Source organism: Rhamphochromis longiceps, linkage group LG6 (assembly GCF_057381845.1).
Source record: "Rhamphochromis longiceps isolate RC_006_pf linkage group LG6, R_longiceps_female_GT1.1, whole genome shotgun sequence".
NCBI classification, from domain to species: domain Eukaryota; kingdom Metazoa; phylum Chordata; class Actinopteri; order Cichliformes; family Cichlidae; genus Rhamphochromis; species Rhamphochromis longiceps.
The window spans coordinates 9452830-9478148 of NC_140562.1; the positions used below are offsets into that span (position 1 = coordinate 9452830).

General features: G+C 40.6%; 1 protein-coding gene across 1 annotated transcript; it reads right to left on the bottom strand.

The window, feature by feature from the left end:
* col9a1a (collagen, type IX, alpha 1a) lies at nucleotides 1–24576 on the bottom strand. Its single transcript, XM_085409190.1, has 32 exons — nucleotides 24102–24576; nucleotides 23380–23454; nucleotides 22885–22923; nucleotides 22740–22802; nucleotides 20602–20655; nucleotides 20408–20443; nucleotides 20148–20171; nucleotides 19631–19684; nucleotides 19401–19454; nucleotides 19213–19245; nucleotides 18821–18877; nucleotides 18693–18746; nucleotides 18548–18601; nucleotides 18386–18439; nucleotides 17755–17808; nucleotides 17620–17673; nucleotides 17394–17447; nucleotides 16943–16996; nucleotides 16696–16749; nucleotides 16566–16610; nucleotides 16394–16447; nucleotides 16125–16178; nucleotides 14764–14817; nucleotides 9725–9796; nucleotides 8313–8348; nucleotides 8165–8209; nucleotides 7880–7912; nucleotides 7437–7583; nucleotides 7069–7123; nucleotides 6697–6885; nucleotides 5957–6034; nucleotides 1–1158 (listed from the first exon to the last, which is right to left on the bottom strand). Exons 1-32 carry the CDS (start codon nucleotides 24174–24176, stop codon nucleotides 953–955), a joined length of 2064 nt encoding a protein of 687 aa, XP_085265316.1. The 5' UTR covers nucleotides 24177–24576; the 3' UTR covers nucleotides 1–952.
* Between the last annotated feature and the right edge of the window lie 743 nt (nucleotides 24577–25319).

The window sequence follows — 25319 nt, forward strand, 5'->3', positions numbered from 1 at the left end:
ACCACCTAAAATTTTAATGAAATATTTGAAATATTTACAGTGAGGAAACAGGATGCAATATCAATGACAATTTTAATGACACTGTAAAAGCACTCATTTTAGTAAGCATGGTTAAGCACGTCTTCATGAGATCGGCTTTCTGATACTTTTTAATCCTTTTGTCTGAACTTGGTGTGTTTTAAAGTAACAAACAGCTTTGAGTTTTTCATCGTAGTGATTCAAGTTTACGTTTTGTTTTAAGTGCACTTCATTTTTATTTTCCTTGTTCATACAAAACATGCCAGGGGTTATCAAAATGTTTTTATTTCCCTCCTTTGTACAACTTGAAGATGTCACGTCAAACTTTGATATAATAAATAAGAAGTCATATAAAACTGCCAGAGAGGTTTTCAAACATGGCCAACCTCTAATCAAAACCACACAGAGACAGAAATTATCAAACATTCTCCTACATTAAGAGCAAAAAGCACAAGTGGGGATTTAAGTGGACAACCAACAAAGATACTCACAAACTAATGTATGTTTTTCATCAGTATAATTTGCATATTGACACATTTACATAAACACACAGAAAATATTGCCGTGTTGTTTGAATCGAGAAGGGGCTAGAAGGTTTGTAGAGGGAGCTTTTAATTTCTCAAAAATAAACCCTCCTTTTACTTTTACAGTACAGAGATGGCAAAGTTGAGGTAAAATTATTTTTTTTGTCATATAAAGGAGTTTCAAAAGCTGATGGGTGTTTTTCAGTGTCCACCATAATATGACTTTATAACCACAAAGATGGCTTAAAAATAAATCTAGTTCCAAATCAGCTGACTACATTTAAAAACACAACAACACACTCACACACACACACACCAAGCTTCAAAACTCAAATGGACACATTTTCTACAGAGTTCTAGTTTCTCCTCCACTCTGTCAGTTTTCCGCCTAATGCAGCTGTGGTCCCTCCTCACATCTCAGTGGGACCTTTCATGCTGGAGTCCTTTGCCGAAACCGGTGATGCCACCATGGGAAGGATGCACTGCGACGGCTCACAGTAACTGTTCAAACCAGGAGGACCAGGAGGTCCAGGAACACCAGCTGTACCAGCAACCCCACGAGGTCCCCTCTCTCCGTCACGACCGTCTCTGCCATAAGCTGGTCGACCAGGATTGCCTGCAAACAGAATGACAGAGGATCAGAAGTTAAACATCCACGTTTTTCTGTAATCATCCTATAGACTACATTGATGCAGCCCCTGGACCTGACTTTTTACACTGGACTGTGATATTGCTATGCCCACCTTCTTTCTATGACTGGTTGTCAATAAATTCACTCTATTTTACAAGATTGTGGGTGATACACTGATTTAGTTTAGTTGTGTTTACTAAGCACTAATTTACAAATTTTTGCAATACAGTCCAGGAAGATTATCCATAAACCTTCAGTTAGTATGTCAAATGTAATGATTGCACAAGAGCAGTGCAAAGAAAAACACAAAATATGAGGAAATATAAATATATTCAAAAGTTTCCCATGTTCAGTTTGCATAGAATATCTGCCTTTGTCAACTATGTGGAAAACCTTAGGCCAAGTATCTAACCCAGTAGTAGTCAAGTGCTGTGAATTTTTGCAGCTTCTCATTACACTTAAAATGTGTCATGTTTGGCACTGCTGGCATTAAAACTCATGTATCAGATGAATATCAACAAGTTACTAGGCCCTGGGTATCTAGAAAGTTCTAAACATGATGTGTTAAAGCAGTTCTGTAATAATTAACATCATTATTTGCAGAGTAAAGTACACGACTACAAAAATGAAATGAACAATTTTTAATCACTATAGCAATCAAGTCAGTTAAACTTGTGGGATATTGATCTGGTCAGTTTAGCAGCAGAGGGGGTTGTCTGTCAATAAGCTTCAGCTGCTTTTGTGTTTGTGAAATTAACAACAGGGGAACTAGAGGGGCAACAATGAAACAACCACCAAAACAGGAATGGTTTTGAAGGTGCAGGACACTGGCATTTTTTTTCTTCACTTGTTTTGCATACAACTAGGGGCACTGTCACTACTGCTAATAGAGCCCAGTTGGCATTTGGCATACACTACCAGATTTGGCAGATCTGCTGATGTCCTGTGTTTTTCACAGATAAGAGTAGGTTCACGCTGAGCACACGTGAGAGAGAGGAAAGGATCTGGAGAAGGTGTGGAAAACATTATTCTCCCTGTAACATCATTCAGCATGGTTTGGTCTGAAAAGGCACACACACCCTATAGAGGCTAGGCAACAGCACCCTTGGACCAACTGTCGGACCCTATGCTGGTGCAGTGGGTCCTGAGTTCCTCCTGATGTATGACAATGCCCAACCTCATCTGACAAAACTCTGCAGGAAATTTCTGGAGAATGAACAAATTGATGCCATTGATTGACTACATGCTCACCTGACCTAAAGCCAATAGAACATCTTTGGGACGCCATGTTTCGATCCATCTGACACCACAATGTTATATATAGAATGTTGGACTCGTTCCCGGTGGGTGATGGGCTCCGCCAGGGCTGCCCTTTGTCACTGGTTCTGTTCATAATTTTTATGGACAGGATTTCTAGGCGCAGCCAAGTGGCAGAGGGCTTTCATTTTGGTGGCCTCAGAATCTCATCTCTGCTTTTTGCGGATGATGTGGTTCTGTTGGCTTCATCGGGTGGGGACCTCCAGCTTGGACTGGAACGGTTCGCAGCCGAGTGTGAAGCAGCGGGAATGAGGATCAGCACCTCCAAATCTGAGGCCATGGTTCTCAGCCGGAAAAGGGTGGCGTGCCCACTCTGGGTCGGGGATGAGTTCCTGCCCCAAGTGGAGGAGTTCAAGTATCTCAGGGTCTTGTTCGCGAGTGATGGGAGAAGGGAGCCGGAGATCGAAAGACGGATTGGGGCTGCAGCTGCAGTAATGCGGACGCTGCACCGGTCCGTCGTGGTGAAGAGGGAGCTGAGTGTAAAAGCAAAGCTCTCAATTTACCGGTCGATCTACGTCCCTACCCTCACCTATGGCCACGAGCTGTGGGTAGTGACCGAAAGAACGAGATCGCGGATACAAGCGGCAGAAATGAGCTTCCTCCGAAGGGTGGCTGGCCTCTCCCTTAGAGATAGGGTGAGAAGTTCGGCCATCTGGGAGGGGCTCAGAGTAGAGCCGCTGCTGCTCCACATCGAAAGGAGCCAACTGAGGTGGTTCGGGCATCTGACAAGGATGCCTCCTGGGCGCCTCCTGGGTGAGGTGTTCCAGGAGGCCCCGGGGCAGACCCAGGACACGCTGGAGAAATTATATCTCTCGGCTGGCCTGGGATAGCTGGAGGAGGTGGCTGGGGAGAGGGAGGTCTGGGCCTCTCAGCTTAGGCTGCTGCCCCCGCGACCCGGCCTCGGATAAAGCGGATGAAGATGGATGGATGGATGGATTTTTTCCCCATTAAGATCTGATGTGTTTTCAAAGTCTTCCTTTGAACAGTTGTTTTGAGAAGTGTACTTATTCTCCTAAATATAAACTATTTAACTGTCAAAGTGATACTGTTTTTTATTTAATGTGCACCCTTTCTTTGAATTGCAGAGCTTTCCATGCCTCTAATTAAAAAACATTTTTTACAATGACTGAATGCAGCATTCACGGTGTTAAATGCAGCATTCACGGGACAGGGTGGAGCAACAGTTTGACAACCCTCGGAGTATGTGGCAGGGACTAAACACGATCACAGACTTTAGAGGGAAAACCAGCACACCGCAGACCACGGCCTCTCTGTGTGAGGATCTAAACGTATTCTACGCTAGATTCGACACAGCGAACACCATGAGACCGGACAGTGTGCGCACCGCGGATGACGTCAGTGCGCACACTGTGTCTGAGGAGGATGTGCGGAGGTGCTTCAGGAAGGTGAACGCACGCAAAGCTACTGGTCCGGACGGGATTCCCGGCCGCGTCCTCAAGTCATGCGCGGCTCAGCTGGCTGGAGTGTTCACGTACATCTTCAACCTTTCCCTTTCTCTGTCTGTAGTCCCAGCCTGCTTCAAAATGGCCACCATCGTCCCTGTACCCAAATCCTCCACCATCTCCTCACTGAACGACTGGCGACCTGTAGCCCTGACCCCCATCGTAAGCAAATGCTTCGAGAAGCTGGTCAGGGACTTCATCTGCTCTGCACTACCCGACTCACTGGACCCTCTACAGTTCGCATACCACCACAACAGGTCCACTGATGATGCCATAGCCCTGACACTACATACTGCCCTGTCACACCTGGAGAAGAGAGACACGTATGTGAGAATGCTGTTTGTAGATTACAGCTCAGCATTCAATACCATCGTTCCCTCGAAGCTGGACAGGAAACTGCAGGATCTAGGACTGAGCAGCTCCCTCTGCAGCTGGATCCTTAGCTTCCTGTCTGACAGACGCCAAGTGGTCAGACTGGGCAGCATCACCTCATCCCCCGTCACACTGAACACTGGTGCTCCACAGGGGTGTGTACTGAGCCCTCTCCTATACTCACTCTACACCTACGACTGCACAGCCACTAACAACTCCAACATCATTGTGAAGTTTGCGGACGACACTAAAGTGGTGGGTCTTATCACCAATGGTGATGAGACGGCTTACAGGGAGGAGGTCAGCGCCCTGACCCACTGGTGTCAAGACAACCATCTCACCCTCAACGTCGCAAAGACAAAGGAGTTGATAGTGGACTTCCGGAGGTGCAGAGAAGTACACACCCCCATCACCATCAACGGCGCTGCTGTGGAGAGAGTGAGCAGCTTCCGGTTCCTTGGCGTACACCTGGCTGAGGATCTTACGTGGTCAGTTTTGTGTGTTTTGTTTGTGGTCAGTACACACAAACAAAACAGTGAAGAAGGCGCAGCAGCGCCTCTTCTTTCTCAGGAGACTGAAAAGATTCGGCATGAGCCCCCGCATCCTCAGGACCTTCTATCACTGTGCCATTGAGAGCATCCTCACTGGATGCATCACCACCTGGTATGGCAACAGCACCGCCTACAACTGCAAAGCTCTCCAGCGAGTAGTGCGGTGCTCTGAACGGATAATTGGAGGTAAGCTTCCCTCCCTCCAAGACATCTACAGGAAGCGCTGCCTGAGGAAAGCGGGGAGGATCATCAAGGACTCCAGTCACCCCAGCCATAAACTGTTCAGACTACTTCCATCAGGAAGGAGGTTCTGCAGCATCCGGTCCTGTACCAGCAGACTGAGAGACAGCTTTTTCCATCAGGCCATCAGACTGCTGAACACTTCATAGACACCTCAGCTTCACTACTGGAACTTTAACATTATGCACTCCATACTGTACAGTAATGCCACTGTTTTGCACGTCTCACTCTGTATATTTTATTTTATTTATTTTATATATTTTATTTATTGTTTACTCTATTTAATTTGTAAAATATGTGTACACACACACACACACACACACACACACACACACACACACACACACACACACACACACACACACACGTAGAAAAATATTTAGTATACACATCCAGAAATGCATATACTATTATATATTGTACATATATTTATTAGTTTCAGATGTAGCCATTCTTGTATTTTGCTTGTTTACATTATTGTATTTTGCACAACTCTGTTGCTTGTGAAGCTCGCACACAAGAATTTCACTCACATGTGCTGTACCAATGTACCTGCACATGTGATGTGACAATAAAAGTGATTTGATTTGATTTGAAAATTATAATATTATTAACCTATAAGACTTTATGCACTCGGGAGGACAGAAAGGGATATTTTTGCTGTTAATTAATATAAAAGGCTTTGTGTAATTGAGCTCAGATCTGGGGGTTTTTTGTCCAGCATTATTGTTCATCCAAACGGCATTTTTCTTTTGGACAATATTACATAATCTTCACTACCTGATGCTTGACTGAGACATTTAGTTCATTTATTCTATGTACAGCTATCTTGTCAATTACCTGGTAAACCAGGTGCACCTGGTTCTCCTTTGGGTCCTCTCGTTATGGGTCCCCTGTCCCCTTTATCACCCTGGTCACCTGTGGGGAGGGAAAGTAATTATCACCAATGGGAAACACATAATTAAAGTTACTATATTTAGCTGTGTTTAGCATGAGGTTCAAACTCAGGCTTCACACCACATCTGGTCCCTCATTCAGATGATTTGTCCCTGAGGAGCTACGGGTCAAAACAACATGAATATAAATGACTGTCAGTTAATTTCGATAATCCCACAGGCTTGCAGCTTACACATGAGTCATTTGCTTTTATTTTTCTGATTCAGTAATAGTAATCCTCCTGATAAGCTCCAGATTTCCTCTGTCTAAATTACAAATACATCATAGCTGTGTATCTCAATACTAGAGTTAAGCATGAAAGATTTATTTTTAATTTTGAGTTTGCATGTGATTCCATGTTTGGTTTAACCTTGCCTGTTTTCATATATATGCACCTGAAATGTACACCTCTGCCAGTGGTTTCCCATTATTTTTGAACTGATCTACAGATGGCAGTAATGCACCAAGAAACTCAGTGATGCACCAAAAAAAGGCAGAGAATAAGAAATGTGCTATTATATGCTTGTTAGCAGTGACTTATCACCAACTTAAGTCAGACAGTTTTGCGGTCTTTGTGCTCACTGGACTTGCACATTAGGGGTTGCGCTACTCCAACAATCTTCAACTGCCAAGATAAAGCTCACCCTTAGGTCCTTTGATTCCCATCAGTCCAGGTGGCCCTTTCAGACCAGGCAGACCTCTTGATCCGGTGTGACCTGGGAAACCATTCTCTCCTGTGGGGCCTGGAGGTCCAGGTGGGCCTGGAGGACCGGGCATCCCACCAATACCTGACTCAGGCCTGGTCAAGCTAGCTGCTAGCTGGGCAAACTGATCTGTGGCACAGGAGAATTTTATTTTTTAATTTTCTGTGTTAATCGGTGGATATATAGATGTAAAATAACAAACATTTTGTGTTTGCCACAGATTGGTTTGAAAAGCTCTTTTATCCAAATGACTGTAAAGCACACTGTCTTCAGTAACTACACCTAGTGGTAACCAGCCGATAGAACGCTTACCTTGCATTACCCTCATGCAGACTTGTTTGATGTGTGTATCTGTTGGTGATTTTCCCTGAACAAACAGATCGTTGATAGTGATGAGTGATGGTTACTGAGGAAATTCTGGTGTTCTCAAGGTGTTTCTTGAGAAGATTGGATATTTATAGTCTCATTAAACATTCTGCAAAAATACTGAACAAGTATTTTTTAATTGAATACTAATAATAAACACTGGATGTATCATATTCCCTTTCTCCAACAATCCATTTATTGAAAATTCAAAATAACAAGCATTGTATTTCACTTGAGCGAACATGCTGTTCAATAATCGACCATGATTCAACAGAGAGTTGTAACAGAACAGTACAGAGATAAAAATTTCTCACCGCTGGTCCCTGTATTCCCGGCAGGCCAGGCACCCCCATGTCCCCCTGCATGCCACGGGGTCCTGGTTGGCCCAACTTGCCCTCTTTACCTGGCAGTCCTCGGCTGCCCTCGGGTCCTTTATTTCCCGTCTCTCCTGGTGGGCCTGACTACAAAAAATAGCACCAAACAGATGACTTCAACAGAAAAAAGGGAAGAGAAGTGGGAATCTGTGGAGTAAGATGGAAAACACTGGACAGAATAATACAATAATACATTTTGATCAATCTAAAAAATTAGGTGGGTTCTCATTTTTAAGAACATATAAACCATAATCGTCAGCGAATATTTCACTTTATGCGTAAGGAAGCTAGCATATATGAAAGTTTACCTTTTTGAACTAAGTTATGGGAAAAAAAAATCTCCAATATTTAAGGATAGGATACACTTGGTTAGATGAACATACCGATCCTTTCTCTCCAGATTCTCCTGGTTCACCCTGAAAAAAAGAAAGCAGGCGTAAATAACTACATGCATGCAGAAACATCCGAAGATATTTCTACCAGATACGTATCATATTTTATTATTCTGCAAAGCTGTGTCACTTTGTCACAAAGGAGTATTTCCCACAACAGATTTTGCAAACTCAAGTGATTCTTGACACTGTTAACAACTACATCCTTCTTAATGGCATCACTGCGAGCATGTCTGTTTTCCCACTTCTTGGTACTTTCAGTAGTTGATAACTCACCACATCTCCTCTCTCTCCTGCTGTTCCCTCAGCTCCTGGAAGTCCCTAAAAATATTAAAATGTGCAGATTTTTAGCTCAAATCCCACTCTGTGATTTGTCTAATAATAATGATAATGATATTACAGTTTAATAAATAAATAAAAATACCTGGTCTCCCTTTGGACCATCAAGACCGACTGCACCCTGAGAAAAACAAAAAAGCAAGATAATTATTTTTGGGAGTTTGATAGTATTAACTGGAAATAAATAAATTTAGTGCACCAATACCCACAATAATCCAATTTGCTAATCTAGATCTGATCCAGACTTCATTTATATGATTGAAGCTGCCTGAGTCAAAAAAAGATATGACTTTAAATGGACCTGCATTAGGACAGTGTGGGATATTGGATCAATTATTTATTAGTCTAAGGAGCTTGGAAAGAAAAGCGTCTGGACTTTTTGTCTGTATCAGTTATTTATTATTTTTACAATTTTCGATGAATTTTTAACTCATTCACTGCCAGCCATTGGCAGTGAATGAGTTAAACCCATTGACTCATTCACTGCAATTGACGGCTATAGACGTCAATGGCAGTGAATGAGTTAATAGAATTGTCATTTTAGTGTGGTGATCACACACAGCAGTAACCCATTCTGACAAATGTATTTGGAAAGCTAATCTGAAGCCATCTATCAGTTGTATGTGCAGTATTTCCTGACTGGGGCCTGATACTGGTCATCTGCAGAGTCACAACAACACTCCATCAGCCTTTTTTCAACTCAGGGGTAAAAACACACAATTGTTCCTGCTATAAAATTTTATACAAAACTTCATCCAATTCACCTACTTAGTTCCAGTTACACCAGAAAGCCTGCAAACAATAGAATTAAGGATTTGTCTGGGAAGGTTCTCAGTGATCCAGGTCATCATAGTCTAAGGAGCTTGGAAAGAAACGTGTCTGGACTTCTTTAGGTTTCTGTGGAGACGTTTCACCTCACATCGGAGAAGCTTCTTCAGTTCTAAGAGCAATTGGTGGAGAGTCCCAGATTTTAAGCCCTATGGGAGTGTCCCCCAAGAGGGTCATGGACCCCCTATTGATCCCCTACCTAATCACACGAGCCAAGGTGTGAAAATGGGTGTGGGTCACAATCAGCCAAGGTTTCGGGGGGTTAATACACACTGTAAACATTTGCTATGTTTTAACTTCGTATATTCTCCGCACACCCTCCACCCCACCCCCGCAAGTGATCAGCTGATCTGACTTTCTCTCTGCTCTGCAGGTCTGAACACGAACTGAGCAGAGTGAAAATGTCTTGTTGGGTTTGCACCCACCTTTAAAGAGGATCATTTATATCTGTTTGCTTCTTTTGATATTAGCAGATCTCAACCATATCCCCACACAAATTCAATTCCCATATTGTTCAACAAAAATAACATTAGTGTGCAACTTAATAAGTAGAGTGAGGTAGTGCTGTGAGCCACGGTACATGTGACTACTTATTTTGGACTGTTGCATTCACATGACTTCGGTTTAAATCAGATCTGTTTTTATCTTGTTTCATTTTGTGTCTCTTACCCTGTCTCCTTTCTGACCACGGAAACCAGCAGGGCCAGGGAGTCCGGGTAGGCCTGGATTTCCTTTGCTCCCCTATTTTTTTTTTTTTTAAAATAGCCACACACAGACATAACCTCCTCTTAACATATAATACACACATTCAAAATCACAACACAGAACACACTGTGTGAAGCCTAGAGCAGGTACCATACCACCCCCAACTTAATCTAACCATATCTACAAGGGAAAAAAACATTTCCAGCTTTACATCATTCTGAACCACAGGCTGGACCCACCAGCACCCCAAGCATCCACCCTCCCTTGGATGTGTTAGGGTTTCAAGGGGATGGGGATGTGGGCATTCCTGGGGAACAGAGATTTCTTTCAGGGTTTCTCGGGTTATTTTCCTGTCCTGAATCCCCCCTGAGCTGCAGAAAAAATAAAAGTCTGTAACACAAGAGACCATTCATGCCCACTCACCAGTGGATTAGAGACTTAACTGCAGGGACAGGCGTTCATAAAGACGTTCAGCTCTTTATTAAAAGCACAAAAACATGACTCTGCTTTCCTGCAATGAATATCTGAGCAGATACAAGGTTTTTCTTTACCGGATTATTCTCGTGTCGAATAATACTTTCAGGATGGATTGTATTTATGAACACTGTGTCTGCTTGGCTTTCAGTTTCGAGGCGCTCATTTCTTACTGATTTTTGCTCTCCCAGTGACAAGCAAAAAAGACCAGCGTGTACTTTTCTCAAGGCCCATCAGACCTTGGAAATTATTGCGTTCTACTTTTTAATTTTTTTTGCTTGTTTGAAGTTATCGTTATCTGAACATTTCCTCTCTGTACAGCGTCTCCTGTTTCTTTTCCCACAACAGCACTATCATAATCCTGTTGTTTTTCACTCAGGCGGACTCGGTTCTAACAAAAAGCATTGCTTTTAACCCAGATTTGTTGATCTGTCTGTCTGCCAGCAGGAGATCTCAGGAACTGTGCATTTATATGACTGTAAAAAGAAACAATTAAATACAACTTTTCTACCCTTTCATGATCTAAATCAGAGTTTTCTTTTATTTTCCCACTAATTAATTAACATAAATAAATTCTTCTGTAGACATTCTATGGAACACCAGGACTGCCATAATGAATTAATTAAATACACCATTAAATAATTAATTAAATGTGGCAATAATTAATTAAAATTGGAATTAATTAATTAAATAGTTATGACACATGTAATTAATTAATTATTGACACATTTAATTAATTATTTATGTATTTCACATTTTAATTAATTATTGACACATTTAATTAATTATTTAATGATATATTTATTTATTTCATTTTGGCAGTCCTGGCGCCTGGCTCTCATCATGAAATAATTTTATCTGTCAGCCTCACCCATCAAACTCAGGAGGCGGGGTTAACGCTGCCCATGCAGCTTCTCTAACATTTGATTGGTTGCCGTGCAAAGTAAGTCAAAACAGGTCGATCCTAGATAATCGATTGCTTGTGTAGACTTGGGGCAGCCAGGTATCCCAGAATGCAGATCAAATCACAGGCAGCAATGGTGGTGGTGTAGTTTTAAAATACCCCGTTTTTCTGTCACCAGCTACACTTTTAACAGTGTTTTAGCCGCGAATGTCGCAACGTATGTCTGGTCAGGTTGTCAACATAGAATATGTTTGCAAAAGTGCTCAGATGTTTTCAGAGATTTCACTAGCTCTGCTAACAATTAGCATGCAGAGTGCACCGAGGGGGTTACGTTAACCAGTTTGTTTACATATTCCACTCTCCGTGTTCCACATGTTGCATTCGCAGATTCTCATTTTCACCGAACGATCGTCTCTTTCCGCCTGGTCTTGTGTCTCTGTGCTTCTGTAACATAAAGAACGAGCTGACATTTTTCTCACGAAACCAGCGATCAGCTCAACAGACCCTCAGTTTACCTGCATGCATCCTCCTCCTCATCTGTCAGCTGTTTAACACCTGCTGCTAATTCAAGAAACACGCCTACGTTACCTGGTGATAGTCACAGTTTAACTGGGCAGCCGGTGCTCGATATAAAGCAATGTCAGCGCATTTTTCTGCACAAGATAAGTAAATATAGTGTTTTCCCCGAGCGCAGAGCTGCTGGAGCTTGTTTCCTTACAGAGCACTTTATAGGTGAACAGCTTCATCAGCGGCTGATGTCCAATCACCGGCACACAGCTTTGAAACCTCAGCTGAGTTTTAGCTCTCAGTGGTTAAACGCTGGACTTCATTCACTCAGGTTCTGTCTGTCGGGTCACGTTTACTTCGCTGTTTTATTTACAACTGAGCAAATCGGTTTGGCTGAGGTTAAAGTTACGTTTCATAACTGCATAGTTTCACAGACGTTTAATGGTTCACTGGCACATGTGTTAGACTGAACTATCATCTAAATATCATCTGTTTTTTAATAGTTATTCAACTGTATTCTAAGCACCAGCTGTCTGTTAGAATGTGATTTTTTTTCTCTCTCTGTTGGCACACGTATAAAAATGCGCAGGAAAATCTGACGTGCATGGCGAACTTCACCGACGATATTTAGGGAGGAATAAACACACATCAAACATAAATGAACCATTTGCCTGTCTCCATAATTGAGAGCATTTTCTCTTCTTATCTCAACATTCTCTCTCTCTCTCTCTTTTTTTTTTTTTTTTTTTTTTTTTTGCTTTTTCGGTCATGTTATGTTTACCTGTCAAAGGCTTGTTACAAACTATGAAACACATCGTGCAGACTTCTGGATGTTAGAAGAAAACTAATACTGCTCATGAATGAGACTAAAGGCAGGAAGGTGTCCTTTAAAACTAAACATGTTAATAGGACCTCCCTATTTATATCATAGTTTATGATATAGCACGTGTATTTCAGTAATAGCTGAGGCCACTATACGTGCTGGCCTCATATCAAATGTGAAGGCAGACTGAGTCTATGTTTGACGTTTTTTATATCTAATCTTCCTTTTCAAACATTTAAACAGTCTGCAGCTGAGGGAATACAAACTCAAATTGTCGGAACAGGTTTGCTCGTTTCTTGGATTCATTTGGTGATTTATTAAATCTATAACTGTTATTCTAATCTGCTGCTGAGTCTCTTACACTTTTCTTTATGCTGTATATTTTCACGTCTCTGGAATAGTTGGAAGTTAGATAGTCAGGTGGGAAACTTTGTGTTAACTCATGGAGCTGAGGATATCGTGGATATCGTGGACATGCTGACCTCGCTGCGTGGTGTACAGAGCGAGGTCAGCATGATTAATATTCACAATAAAAATATTAGCCGAACATCATGAAGTCTGTATGTGTTTCATAGTGTCGAACAACCTTTGTACAGTTAAAGCCAGCAGTTACTACATGACAGAAACACCAACGTTATCTCTTTTATGTGTTTATACACAGGTCACGCTGATTACTGAACAAAAACCCAAAGATCAGATGTTAAACAGATTTATTTGCTCTCTCTCCTCCTTAAACATGTTTTTAATGTTAGTTATAATTCAGAATTGGCGACTGAAACACGTAGGACACATAAGAACATCAGGAAATAAAACACCGATAAATATAACCTCAGTAAAAGAAGTCAGCGGGGGTTACTACAGCTGTGTACCGGGGCCTGCGCTTTGTCGGTGGGATTGCTTGCGAGGCGAGCGGGTCTATCCCACGCTTTGCCGTGAGACTGGGCAGACATCTCCGAAATCATCGAAACACTTTTGCAAAGAGGCTGTATCTTGACAAACCGACCAGACACATGAAGATTAAACCACTACATTCTCGGCTAAAAAAAATATTAAAACGGTATTTGGTGACACACAAACAGGGTTTTTCAAAGCTCAGTTCTGTTAGCTTCCACATGCCGGTTGTTGTGTGCTAGAAACAATGGCCACCAGGCCAAAGCAATGGTTTTGACTCGATCAGCGTTAACCCCGCCCCCTGAGTTTGATGGGTGAGGCTGACAGATAAAATTATTTCATGATGAGAGCCAGGCGCCAGGACTGCCAAAATGAAATAAATAAATATATCATTAAATAATTAATTAAATGTGTCAATAATTAATTAAAATGTGAAATACATAAATAATTAATTAAATGTGTCAATAATTAATTAATTACATGTGTCATAACTATTTATTTAATTAATTAATTCCAATTTTAATTAATTATTGCCACATTTAATTAATTATTTAATGGTGTATTTAATTAATTCATTATGGCAGTCCTGGCGTTCCATAACATTCAGCTCAGATCCTTAAATCGTGTTGATGTGTCAGTATATTATGCAATACAGTTAAACTCCAGCATAATAAAAGCATGGATACCTGTTGATGTCCTTTTACCATGTATTATTAAAGCCTTTCCAGTCTATACAACCCTTATGTTTTCCATCAATATTAGAACCAAAACAATATGTCAGCATACATCTGAAAAAATCTACAGCAAAATGTCTTTATAGAAACCAAAATCTACAAATCTGTTGGAGCTCTTTGGACTGTTTTTTTTTTTCCTGTCTGAATTCACCAACCCAAAGGAGCACTAGCAGGAAGCTAATGTTACAGCTCAGTTTTCATGAAGTCAGACAGTTGCTTTCTTGTGTTCAGTGATGTTCACTAAGAGATAAAATAGTTTTCACTCCAAAAAATCTAGATGAATACCTAGCGCTACAGGCAAAAAAACTATATGTACCATCAAGATTTCTGATTATTTTCCGTTATTGTCACATATATCTCAGATTTCAGACTAAACTAAAAGCCTTTACTTAGAGTGTGACTGTTGCACTGGGAACTACTGTAAATGAATGCAACAAAGATCACGGAAGTTACAGTAAAACCAGGACCTCAGCAAGCAAGCAATATTGATTTTTAGCACATTTCCCAGACAGGACTCTTTGCAGAAAATAAGATCTCAAATAAAATTTTTAAATATCTTACATTTAAGAAGAATCTTACTTGTGTTACTGTGTTAAATTCTTTTTCTCCCATATTTTTTTTCAAAACATAATGTCCCCAAGAGAAAAGACGGCTTTCCCTCAGGTCTTACCCTGGCTCCTGATAATCCCGGGGGCCCATCGGGTCCTCTTTCTCCTTGTCCACCCTAAAACACAGAAGAGCTATGGTCACATCTGGAAATACAGACAGAAGTGAGTCAAAACGCAAGTGAAATAAACAAAAAGAAATGCAGTTTGGTAACTTGTCATGTTTGATATACTGTATGTGATGATATTTTTAGGTCAACTGTCCTGTAGCTATTACAGGGAATCTTTTATATCCTTATCGTTTACAGCTCATTATTTTTATAGTTGAACAAGTCACCGTATATTAACATCCTTATTTATCATATATCCCAGTCAATCCTCTGGGTTTGACTGGGATATTTGATTTTTTTCTAATTGGCTGGCGCTCCTAAAGGTTGTGTGTCTAAGAATATGCTGTCACTCAAATTTGAAGCCTGAGCTTTTGGCTAACAGATGTCCGGGTACACTCTCCTTCTGATTATAAATCTATAAATGCATTTCTTCTCTACATGACTGTTTGCTCTCAATTTCTCATTCAATAAATATCGTTTAATCAAATTTGAGGCAGCGGACTTTGCATCTGTTTGTGTATGTTCTGAATGGAGACCAGCATAGGTGCACTGTTTTCCCTCTCATCTCATTTCTCATCCTGCTGAAGTTACTGTTAAGATAAGATAAGATAACCTTTATTAGTCCCACATGTGGGAAATTAGTTTTGTCACAGCAGAAAGTGGACAGTGCAAAAGTTATATAGCAAAAATTAGAATACAATACAAATGATATACTGTGCACAACTGTACAGAATACAATAGAATGAAATAAAATACTATATAGAGTAGAATAAAATATACAATAGGATAAAAATAGAATACAAATTCTATATACAACTGAGTAAAAATACAACTTTGTCAGAAAAGAATATTGCACTTAGCCTTATTGCACATGTGTGGGTTTGTGTGTGTTTGATCAGCTGCCTTCTATCTCTTTAATCTTACCCTACTGAGGAAGATGAACAGTTACTTACATCATGGAGTTTCCTTTACTCTGCAACAGTTTGCTTCCTCTGTTCATATTGATCAGATTTACAGAGGCTATAATACTAAAGCTTCTAGCATAAAATAACAAGGCTCAAACAATTTCTTTAGACGTGTTTGCACCATGCCCTGCAAGTAGGCCATGTAGGCAAAGCTAACAGGTGACTGCTTCTGGCTGTTGTGTTTTGCCCACAGGAAGGTGGAAGTCAGGACTTAGGTGAGATAAATAGTAGATATTGGGGCATCATGAAGGGCTGGAAGCAAACAGGAGGGGATCTTCTGGTTTACGAAGGGAAAACAACTGTTTTGGAGGTTAAAGTGAAAAACCAAGTACATGAATTTCAGAGACTTACTGGTCCTCCTCTGAGCCCAATGGGTCCCACCTCTCCTTGATCACCACGTTCACCCTAGTGAACAAGATATCAGACAAGATAATCATCAGAGCTCCAAAAGGCAAGAATTTTTGTCATCTACTCATAGTAAAAGTTATCTGACTAATCCATTAGTTGGTACCTTTAACCCGGTAAGGTACAGTAGTTTAATGTGCTTTTACATGCGTCTATTGAGACTTTTGCGTAACAATTTAATGAACCTGATGCATCTCGCCTTGCTTCAAACTTACTTGTTTCCCTGGAGACCCCATCAAACCAACAACTCCTGGATCGCCTGCGTTACCCTGGTGACACAGAGAGACAAACAGAACATCATTGGCTCATCTTACTGTGGAACTCCTGTCTTTTTGCAAACATAGTTTTGTTTTTCACGAGGTGTTGGTACAGAAGCATTGATCATACCTTTGCACCTCCGTGTCCTTTTTGACCATAAGCTCCCGGCAAACCCTACATGAAGAAAATTGTAATAAGTGAAAATATCTGAGTCAAGAAAAGATGTTAATGAGGAATCAGGCTGTCAGACGTCACTTACAGGAAGTCCCTGTGGGCCAGCATCACCTGGAGCCCCATTTTTTCCTGGAAGACCCTAAAAATAAAAACAATTGAACTGCTAAAGGAGGAGGAACTGCTAAACACCTTTATTGTTATTGTATTATTGTTGCTAAAAGTAATTCCTAAGGAAATGTCTACAGACTTAGACTGAAGGCTAAACTAAAAGCAGTCTTTTGAGAATCTAGACTTCTGTTCATTATTAATTAGATATTAATTAAAACAGTTACCTTGGACCCTGGCAGTCCAGGAATTCCTTCACGACCATCTGGACCAGGAAGGCCCTGTTGGCAAGATAAGAGGGATCTCATTACAAAGCTTATTTCACACATTTAAATCAAAGTTCCACAGTAAGAAAAAGAGGAAGATGTTATATTTGGTAGAGAAGGAATATGTGTAGAGATAAAGCTATTTAAACCCAATACGGTCAGTCATGATAGCTAAACAGCACAATAAGAGCGTTATTGCAATTAAATTCTGAATTCTAGCAAGACAAAGACACAGGAAAACTCGTCCATAGAATACAGGTGGGAAAGGAGGATAACAATATGAATTCAACAGACAATGGTCGGATGGTTTTAGAAGTAGAAAACAACAGAAAAGCAGGTCAGCAAGAAGACATAGAAGAAAAGATTCATTGACTGATTGATTCTAGCATGTATAAGACATATCTGTGCTCACAGGGTCTCCTTTTGGCCCAGGAACTCCTCTGATTCCTGGTGGACCTCGGTCCCCCTATGAAATAACAAACTGCAATTAACTGCAAACAAATTCACATGATGACAGGCCTAAGTTCATTTCATGCTAAGTTCATACTGGGTGATGTATTTCAAGTGGAAACGGAGAGTTAAAAGAAAACTTTGGCTGATGCTAAATTTCTTTTCTTTTTTTTTATTTGTGATCTTACCAGCACTCCTTTTGGGCCGTTCTCACCAATGGGTCCTCTCTGGCCTGGATCCCCCTAAAAATGGTCAGTTTTCATCAGGATTTTATCCAAGTAACACAAAGGACTGTGCAGAGATAATAGTAAGCTTCCACTCACCGGAGCTCCCTGGATTCCACGAGGGCCTATGTCGCCCGGGTTTCCACGAGGTCCCTGTTTATAGTAACGGAAAAATGGACATAAGTCAAATTAAGTTAATACATTTTTTTTCTATTAAAAGTATACATGATTCACTTTCCAGTGCACGTCTTAGATCATGAAATTACTGCGTTTTGGGTCTTTTAGGCTGTATTGGATAGAGACCGTGTAGAAAGACAGGAAAGTGGGGAAAGACTGCAGCAAAGGGCCGGGGGTTGGACGTGAACCCAGGGCTACTGCTTTCCATCCATATGGCATATGAGTGCCTGTATATCCCACTGAGCTAAATCAACACCATTACTGAGCTTTATTAATAACGATTTTTTGGGGAGAACATGCACTCTCCTCACAGAAACTCAGGGCCTTTTCTCTTGAGGCAGCAGTGCTAACCACTGTGCTGCCCCTTTTCATATAATAGTTTGTAAATACGTCTGTAGCTATGGACTACAATAAGCAACTTGCACAAACTTCCTTAGAGGTATTTTTTTTTTACATTGGACTGTCCCTTAATATATGCCCTTTTGGCTCAAACTTTACTGTTTACGTTTACAAATACAATCCATGAAACTGTATGCAGTGTGCGTCCTCTCACCCTGTCACCTTTAGAGCCCATTATTCCTGGGAGGCCTCTTGATCCAGCTGGGCCCTAGAATTACTCAGCAGATAGAGGAGTGTTAATATGTTTGACTGCATGGAGCAATTTCTGTATGCATTCAGATTTTTAGGGTCACAAGAGAATGATGAATTAGTTTACTGGTAGTCCTTGAGATCCAACTTCACCAGCCAGTCCCTGTTCACCCTCATCTCCCTGAGAAATGAACGTCCCAGAAATGTCAGGATTTGATATCAATGCTTAATTTTTTCATGTAGTGAAAACTAAGATGTTAGCATAAGGTTACCTTGTGTCCTTGTCTTCCCGGCTCACCTGATTCACCTTTAACCCCTTTGTGACCCTATAAACAGAAACTAAATGTTAGAAGTTATCAACAAAAAGCTAATTAAATATGCTAATAATTGATCAACTTACTTTCATGCCTGGGAGGCCAGAATATCCAGTAATACCTAAGGGGCAGGCATTGGGACACTGGAAAATACAACAGCCTATTTGAGGTCATGGAAACGCCCTCCCACCAGGGGGCTCCACTGACAGCTAAAACAACGCTGTAATCTCACAGTCAAGATAATCAGCTTTTAAGATAAGATAATACTTTATTCTAGATTTGGGAAATTCTTTTATTACAAATGTTACGATAAGAACAATAATAATAATATTTTGAAATTAACAAAGGAATGATAATTTTGCTGCTAATCACATCATTAAGTCTATTCATGTTCTGTTCTTAGTATGTTTCCCTGGTATGTAAGCCAAATGTAAAATTGTGGTTTTACAAACAAATAGTTGCAGGTTTATCTACTTACCAGGTCTTTGCCTTCATAGACAGCCGGAGGCCCCTAGAAAAAAGTGTCTGAGCTTAAATCATCTTATTTTTATTTTCAATACAGACCTCATCTATTCATTAAAATAAATTACCAGATCATTAACCTTTATTATCTTTTTTTCCCTGATGATGTTCATTAGCAGTGTACACAGAAACTGGGATACTTACTCTTGGACCACGAGGACCAGGAAGACCAACTTGACCTCTTCTCCCTCTTGCTCCCTGCAGCAGATAGATGTGTTTTTATTAATCAGTTGTGTAGTCACCAGCAGGACATGTTTTGTGATGATTGTTGACTTTGTTTGTACTGAAGGTATTGGCTCTTTCAAAGATAAAAACTTTTTATTCTACAAAAGCTAAGAAATTGTATTTAGGCAATTTATGATTTATATACTCACTGGGGGTCCTACTTTTCCCAGTTCCCCTGGTAGCCCATCAGAACCAGGAATACCCTGTTAAAAAATACAGCAAAATAGCATAAATTGTTGTAAATGAGCTCTACTTCCACCTGTGCAACACTGAGCAGTTTTTAACAGAAGAACTGATAAATTCTAACAAAAACACACCAAAATATTAGCCACAATAATAATTTAAACGCTCCCATTTGTGGAAATGACATTAACAAGATGATCAGATATTTATCATTTATCAAATGAAGCCTTGCTTCAAAAAACATTGAACATTCAAATTTGTTTTTAGCAGAAGTTAGATCTTTTCACCATACTCTGCCCAAAGAATAATATCGTATAAGAGCCCTGGAACTACAGAACAGCCTGTAAATATGTTACAAAGTAACCAGTAACCACTCAGTTGCTGGTAAACACAAATCGGCAACCACTGATTTGTTTGTTCGTTTGTTTAATGTACATACTTATGCAAACCTGAAAAGGACTTAGAAATCAGCAGTGTACTCACATCAAGTCCATCAGGTCCTACGCCCTGTGGGAGAAAAGTCCTAAATTACAATGTGTCAAACTGAGAGTAAGAAATAATTACAAATTTGCAAAGCTTCTGGCTGGCTTTATTAGCTTTAGTCAAATTGTCTCAATGCACTTTTTAAAACTAGGTTGTACAAGATATAATAGGTAATAACTAAAATGAAGAAAGAGGTCAAATTTGCATTGAAAAGAAGGTAATATATATAAAGCAATACATATTTGAATATCTGTACTTACAGGCTCTCCAAGGGGCCCACGTGCTCCAGATTCCCCCTGAAAACCAGCAAGAACAGAAATGTTATTTCACATGAGGACAGAGTACAGTATACTTGCAGATATGTGGTGCTACTCTATACTGTAGTGTGAAAAAACTGATTTAGAGATCTGAGCAACATGACTAACTGAGAAATATGTTGAGACAATAAACTTACTTTTAAGCCTTTTGGGCCCACGAGGCCTGGATCCCCAGGAGGTCCCACAGGTCCCTGTGGACATGAAACAAAGTACATTCAAATCTTGGCATGCAATAATGATATTTTAAATATATATTGCACTCTAGCTGCCATACCATTTTTTTCTTTTCCTATTGTTGTTTGGTTTGATTTCTGTGTGTGTGTGTGTGTGTGTGTGTGTATGTGTGTGTCTCATAGTATAGGACTGAGGTTAGAGAATTTATAGGTGGACTTGGTGGACTTGTGTAAAGTGAAATTGTAACTTTCTGTATCCAATAATATACACTTTACTTTTTCTTATACACTTTACAAAAGCTCTGGAGGTCTCCTGTGATATCAGGCACCAAGACGTTAACAGCAGATCCCTTAAATGCTGGATGTTGGAAGTTGTAGCCTATGTGAATCACATTTGTTTTTCCAGTACATCCCATAGTTGCTCGCTCAGGCTAAAGTCCAGTCAACCCATTGAATTCCCTTATGTTCCTAAGACTATTCTTGGAGAATTGCTCCAATATGTCAGGATGCATTATTATCCTGAAATAGGCCAATGATGTGCTTTGAAGTGATGGGTTTAGATTGCAGTAATGATTAGCTTAGTATCAAAGTAACATTCACATGAAAGACAGGACCTAAGGTACAACTGCAAATTGAGCATTCTGACAGTTCAATGACCATACAACACAGCATGCTGTGATGCCCTTTGTGTCCTGGCAACTTGTCACTTTGCATGCAACAAAGGGTGCTCAAGTAGGGATTGGACAAGGGTTTGCATCACTTAGAAGCCCAGAATAAATAATGAGCTGGCCAAAGCAGGAGACAGATACCACTGATGTCAAAAACTCATCACACTTCATGAAGGCAGCAAAGAGAGGATTACCGGTAGTTAGAGCTATAATGAAAAGATCAGGGGGATGGCACCCTGAGATGAACTGCGAGAAGAGAGTCTGAGATAGCAGACGATAAATAACATTGACAAAAAGAGAAAAGAAATGTTAAATATATGTGTAAGCCATTCATGGGATATACAATCAAGATACAAGTTCCTTGGGGATAGCATAAGGGCTCTGATCATAGTGGCACAAGAACCACCAATAAGCACCAAGGCAGAAAGCTATCACAGCCATCAGAAGCCATGTTGCAGGTTGGTCAAAGATGGCACTGAGACAGTCCAGCTCAGAGTAGCAGGAGCCTGGAGACTGACAAGTACCATAGGCTGAAGGAACAGCTAGAAAACATGAGGGATGATTGCTCCAGATTATGACACATGAGACTGAAATAAGTCTGATATCGAGTTGAGGGTTTTTACATTCTTTAGCTTTTCCGCTGACTGCCTTCCTTATTAACAACATTCAAAACACTCCCCACTTGGTCAAAGGCATAGGTTAAGAAATAAAATGTGTCAACACATTCAGTCTGTGACAAAAGGTTCCTTCTGTCTCAAAGCTGAAGGTCAAAATCTCAGCAAATTTCCATTTAGTATTGTATTAAAGTCTATATTCTGCTTCTATAAGTAAAGGAAATTGGTGTAACTTTTGTTTTTAATTAATCACAGAGTGGTTGTGCAGGCTTGCTAAAAAAGAATTCAGTACATATAAAACTCTGAGTCTTTCAGTCTGTTCTCTGTACCACCACCACATAGAGGACAGCAAACACACTGTGACCATTCTGCACCATCTTTCCCAGCGTACAGCCTTCAGTCAGCCATCTCTGGGCAGCTGATTTCCCTGAACTCCTTGAGTAGTGCACAAAAAGACCCCTGTTTCTGTCAGTACGCTATTTGAGACTCAACCCTAAATAAACAGATTGATTTATTCAAGGGACCTTTCTTTTTCCTCTACACTTTTGCTCAGCTGGGGCCAATATAAACTGCTCCTACAGCAGCAGATCTGAATGTCTTAAGTCATGTGGCTCAGATCTTACGGACACTTAATACATTATCGCATTGGAGAATTTAAGACCTACTGGATCAGGTTAGCTGGTGAATTCAGAACTTAATAAAGTCTTTTATTTTGGTTTGGACTATAGAGACCACACCGCGAATGATTAAGCTATAAAACATGACTGCTGGACAAACACTTTACCAGTTTGTGCCTGTGTTGACATGTTGTCTTACTTACATCTGCCCCTGGGATGCCTGGAGCTCCAGGAGTCCCATCTTTGCCATTCTCTCCATCAGGTCCCTGGAAGCAGAAGATTCAGCATTACTGATTTTACTAATCTTAGACTTCTGCATGTGAGAAGAGAAACCAAAAACTGACTCACTGGTGCACCAGTCACTGTAGAGTCTTCTCCTCTGTCGCCCTGAAGACACATGAAGGAGATGATACAATGAAAACTAAATATTCATCATACATATAACTTTATGTTTCATTGTCATTTATAAGGTGATACATAAATGGCTCAATGCAATCATGATACCATCAAATGATTTCATTAAATGTGGATTTAAAAGACTGTCTTAAACTTTTTGAGCCCATAGCAGGCCAGCATCCAAATGAAAAGGCAGACTTTCAGTGCACAATGTATGGCACACTTTAGATTAAGATGATCAACTTTCTCTTTTTCTGTAGGGCAGTTCTTCTGAAAAAGGTCAACGAGCCCTGCATAGATACAACTATACCATGATTTAGACAGAGAGACAGACAGAGCTTTGTTATTGTCGGAGAACATCAGCTGCTGTTTGGTTTCACTGTTCACTGAGCTGATTAATCCTGGAATAAAATTCAGTACAAAAGAAGAACCAAAAAGCAGACTCACATCAATACCGTCCACTCCGGGCACTCCACCTATCCCGGGTGGCCCTGGAGGGCCTCTGGGACCGACTGGGCCTCTCTGTAAAACAAACACAGAAAACATTTTTTACTTTTTTTCCAACTGAAATCCATCTCCAAATACCAAGCAGTGCTGCTGCTGCTGCTAGTGTGAAGGTAAGCTCACACAGAGTCCCATTGTCTGCGTGATGTGAGTGGCTAGGTCACAGAACCAGGTTTCCTATTATTCCACCTAAGTAACCGCATGTGCTCAGATTACTGCTGCCCTCTGGACTTCACTGGTGCCAGTTGCGATCACTGGGATGAACTGACATTAGAAAAACCTAATAAAAAACACTGAAATCATTCATTTAATCATCAATACAGCATGTTAAAGTACAGTAGCCTTAAAGTACCGTGCATTTTGCAGTAACTGCTTTAGGGTAGTTACGTTTCCACCACAGAAAGCTTTTTACATGTCTAAAGTTAGAGCACAGAGTTAAAGAAGAATATTTAACTCATAATGAGATTACTTAAAGTGCTACACAAGTATATGAAATACAGCAGAGTAAAAACTACAGTTAGGAACCGTAAAGTGTGCTCCTTTCTGAGTCGTAAATACCTATCAAATATACCACATCGGCTCTGCCACATGAACGCATAGGACATTAGGACTTTAAAAACGTTTGCAGTTCAGAGAAGAGAAAAAAATCTACGCTTATCTCTCACCTGAGCGGAGCAAATAAACACAATTTGCAGTAAAAGCACCAAGAAGGATTCCCGACAGATTCGTGGTGGAGCCATGATCTTCCTACGGACCGAGGAAGACACTGAAAGTCCCTTTTTCCAGATCAGATGGGGCTCTCAGGCAGTCCACCTGTCAGCGTCCCCCCTGACTGAAACCCCACCGCCTGTTGGAAGGGGAGGATGTTAGAAAGTCCTGATTATTTCTGAGAGGCTGAGGCCGGCCGGAGGAGGAGGAGGGGTTCCCTGCACACACAGGGTGGGACGTACTTCCCTTTACTTGTAAAGGTTAAGCTGAATGTTTAATACACACACAACTGTTACATTACTGTGGTTCTTATCAGTAAATTGCTACATAAAACATAACAGCATTCTGTAAAGTAAGATGCTTTCATTCCACTTTTAATACCAAAGATTTCGAAACTCAAGGTTTACCTTTTAGTCTTCTGTGGGGCCTTCAACATCAACTTAAGGTCCAACTCTGCTAACAGAAGCCCTAAATGAACTATGGTGGTATAGCTTTAAATGATAGAGGTGGGGGCCTTTACATGTTTGTGCCCAACTACACCACTTATTTGTATTGTACTTCAATTTATTTTTCAATTCAATTTTATTCATACAGCGCCAACAACAGTCACGTCAAAGTACTTTATATTGTAAGGTAGACCCTACAATAATATATAAAGAGAAAAACTCAACAATCATATGACCCCCTTTGAGAAAGCACAACAGTGGGAAGGGAAAACTCCCTTTTAACAGGAAGAAACCTCTGGAAGAACCAGGCTCAGGGAGGGGCGGGACCATCTGCTGCAACTGGTTGGGGTGAGAGAAGGAAGACAGGATAAAGACATGCTGTGGAAGAGAGCCAGAGATTGATAACAAGTATGATTCAATGCTAAGAGGGTGTATTATGACATAGTGAGTGAGAAAGGTAACTGAAGAAGAAACACTCAATGCATTTACTTAATGTATGTAATTCACTCACTTACTGAATGTCATCCTTGTACATATTCACTTACTGTTTATTAAGTTCTCTTTTTGCACAGTCAAGGAGCTTTTCAGGACACATTTCACTACGTGTTGTTCTCGTATAACTATGCATGTGACAAATAAAGAATCTTCAATCTTGACTCTTGAAATGGAAGAAAGCAGCCCTACATATTTGTTTAATATGTGCATTTAAGATGGAAAGTCTCAGATTTC